General features: G+C 39.9%; 1 protein-coding gene across 1 annotated transcript; it reads left to right on the top strand.

Annotated features, from left to right (window-relative positions):
* Nucleotides 1-448: 448 nt before the first annotated feature.
* LOC110031579 lies at nt 449-1,814 on the top strand. The gene is made up of 3 exons (XM_020734828.1): nt 449-554; nt 702-1,034; nt 1,416-1,814. Exons 2-3 carry the CDS (start codon nt 993-995, stop codon nt 1,812-1,814), a joined length of 441 nt encoding a protein of 146 aa, XP_020590487.1. The 5' UTR covers nt 449-554; nt 702-992.
* The last annotated feature ends 798 nt before the right edge of the window (nt 1,815-2,612 follow it).

Here is a 2,612-nt window from a genome sequence, read left to right as displayed (position 1 = left end):
GCTTTGTTGATATTGAGTGGTTCGTATGATTTGTGGCTCAAATGGGGTTGTAGCTAGATTGAACAACGTTCAACTGTGGTTTACTCCCTTAATGATTCCATTGGGTGGAGTGAACACTTGATTCATAGGGATAAAATTTTTCATATGAGAGGGAATGATTGTTGCTTATGTAATCTCTTGCATATGGGGAGCATTGTTTAGGCATTTGGAACATTAAGTTTAGTCTTATTTTGCATGGTTTAAAAATATGATATAAAAATATCCATTGGTTCTATCTCATAGTTTACCTTGTATTTTGTTAAAACTTCAATGCGGCAGGCACTCAACGCCATTTTGTGATATTTAGGATTCCTGTTGAAATTTCATCCGATGAGAACATCGAAAATCACAACCACCATGCAATATCTGCTTCCAACATTGTCTTTGGGGATGGACATGAAAGCCGTACCTTCAGCACGAGAAGCAGCGACAAACATCCCGACGTGGAAAAGCTAGAGATGCTCTTGGAAGCTTATTTTGTACAGATCGATAGCACTTTGAACAAGCTGTCCACAGTAAGTGCATTTGGACCTATTCCTGCACACACACACGCTGAAAGCAAAAGAAATCCTACATAAACAAATCAACATAATGGTTAATTTCTATTAGGTAGACAGAAATAGAATAATCCATTGCAATTTATTTATCTTCTAACTTTGTAGCTGAGGGAATATGTGGACGATACGGAGGACTACATAAACATAATGCTTGATGATAAGCATAACCATCTATTGCAGATGGGAGTGGTTCCGTTGATTGCCACATTGATCGTAAGCGCCTTTGTCGTTATGGTTGCTATTTTTGGCATGAAAATCAAGGTCGATCTGTTTGGCGAGAACCAGGCTGGCACGACAGAGTTCGTGTGAACTGTCCGCGGCGGCGCTGCTGGGAGCTTGCTGCTATACGTGGTTGCAGTTTCATGGTGCAAGCAAAAGGGGCTCCTTGACTGAGACATGCTTCTGTGTTTCGACTGTCACTATGTTTGTAAATTTGCTGTAAGATTTATGTTTGCCTCTATTTAAAGTTGTATTTTTTGGCTTAAAATGTGGAGTAGATTATAGTGGCTTATAACATATAGATTCATGTGGTGCTTACCAATAATTTTATTATAACAATATTCAATGTTATTTTTCAAAATATTTTGGTACTTACTAATAATTTTGTTTGGTTGAAAACAAATCTGGCAATAAATTTTGTGAAATTAATTATTATTTATATTTCTTTAAAAACTAAAATAAAGTCTAAGAATAAAAAAAAAATACCGTTCCTATTTTCTGCCGAATTTCAAGTCAGGTGGTTTCTGTTACTTCCTCGAGCGGTTATAACTGAATTTCTGTCTTTCTATTTATATTAAGTTCTGGAAGTAATGAACGCAGTGTATGGCATCAATGGATCAGCAAAGCTTCTTCAGCGGCGTGGAGCATTCCGAAGTCGACGAAGCCCTCTTCGGCTTCCACGACGACTCCTATTTTCTTCCCTTCGACACCATCTTCCAAAACGACACGGACTCATTGATGTTCTCTGCATCGCCTGCAAATGGCGATCAGCAAAGCTTCGTCTGCGGCGTGGAGGATTCCGAAGTCGACGAAGCCATCTTCGGCTTCCACGACGACTCCCATCTTCTTCCCTTGGACGCCATCTTCCAAAACGACATGGACTCATTGATGATCTCTGCATCGCCTGCAAATGGCGAAGGATTCAATAATTTCTTCCTTCCCTCCCACGATCGCATTCACGAGCAACCTCCCCCGCTTTTTGAGCAAAGTTCGTTTTAGGCCTCTGTGGACCCCGCAAGGGCGGGGGCCGCCGCAGCTGGTGGCCGAGGGGGTTGCTGTATGTCTGCGCAGAGTGTGGCGGCTAGGCAGCGGCGAAAGCGGATCAGTGAGAAGACGCAGGAGCTCGGCCGTCTTATTCCCGGCGGAATGAGAATGAATACTGCTCCAATGTTGCAGGCGGCCTTCAAATACCTCAAATTTCTTCGAGCCCAATTTGCCATTCTTGGTCTCATGGATTCCTTTCCGGTGAGGTTTTTTTTTTTTTGATGCTCACATTTATGATTACTGCTGTGAAATGTTATTTATTACTAATTGAGGCTGATAGCCAGGAATGCAAAAGTGCAAATGAGGGGGATTTGCCGGCAATTCAACAGAGGTTGGCTGCGGAGGGGATGTGTGTGGTGCCAATGGAAATGGTGGATGGATTAGGATTGAATTTAATTATGAACCGTTTATTTCAAGTTCCATGGATCCATTTACTTTTGAACCGTTGATTTCAAGTCCTATGGATCCGTTTATTTAGTTGCCGTTAAAGTAGGACAGCAAGTGATTTCCACATATTTAGCCTTTGCATTAATTAAATTGTTTGTAGTGTAAATAGTTATGTTTATTATCAGCATTTGTAAATATGATAGTTCATAAAAAATTAATCACCTGACTGGTTAATTTGTAAATAGAAATAATTCAGTGGTCTTTGAGTAATTTTCCTTAATCATTATGGTTGTGATTTCAAATATGTATTTTTTTTTTCTTTTTTTTTAATTATTTGAGAGAAAAATGGAGTGGTTAATATTGTTT

Source organism: Phalaenopsis equestris, unplaced genomic scaffold, assembly GCF_001263595.1.
Source record: "Phalaenopsis equestris unplaced genomic scaffold, ASM126359v1 Scaffold000840, whole genome shotgun sequence".
Classification (NCBI taxonomy): domain Eukaryota; kingdom Viridiplantae; phylum Streptophyta; class Magnoliopsida; order Asparagales; family Orchidaceae; genus Phalaenopsis; species Phalaenopsis equestris.
The sequence above is the reverse complement of the archived record's forward strand: the minus strand, read 5'-3'. Positions and strand labels throughout refer to the sequence as shown.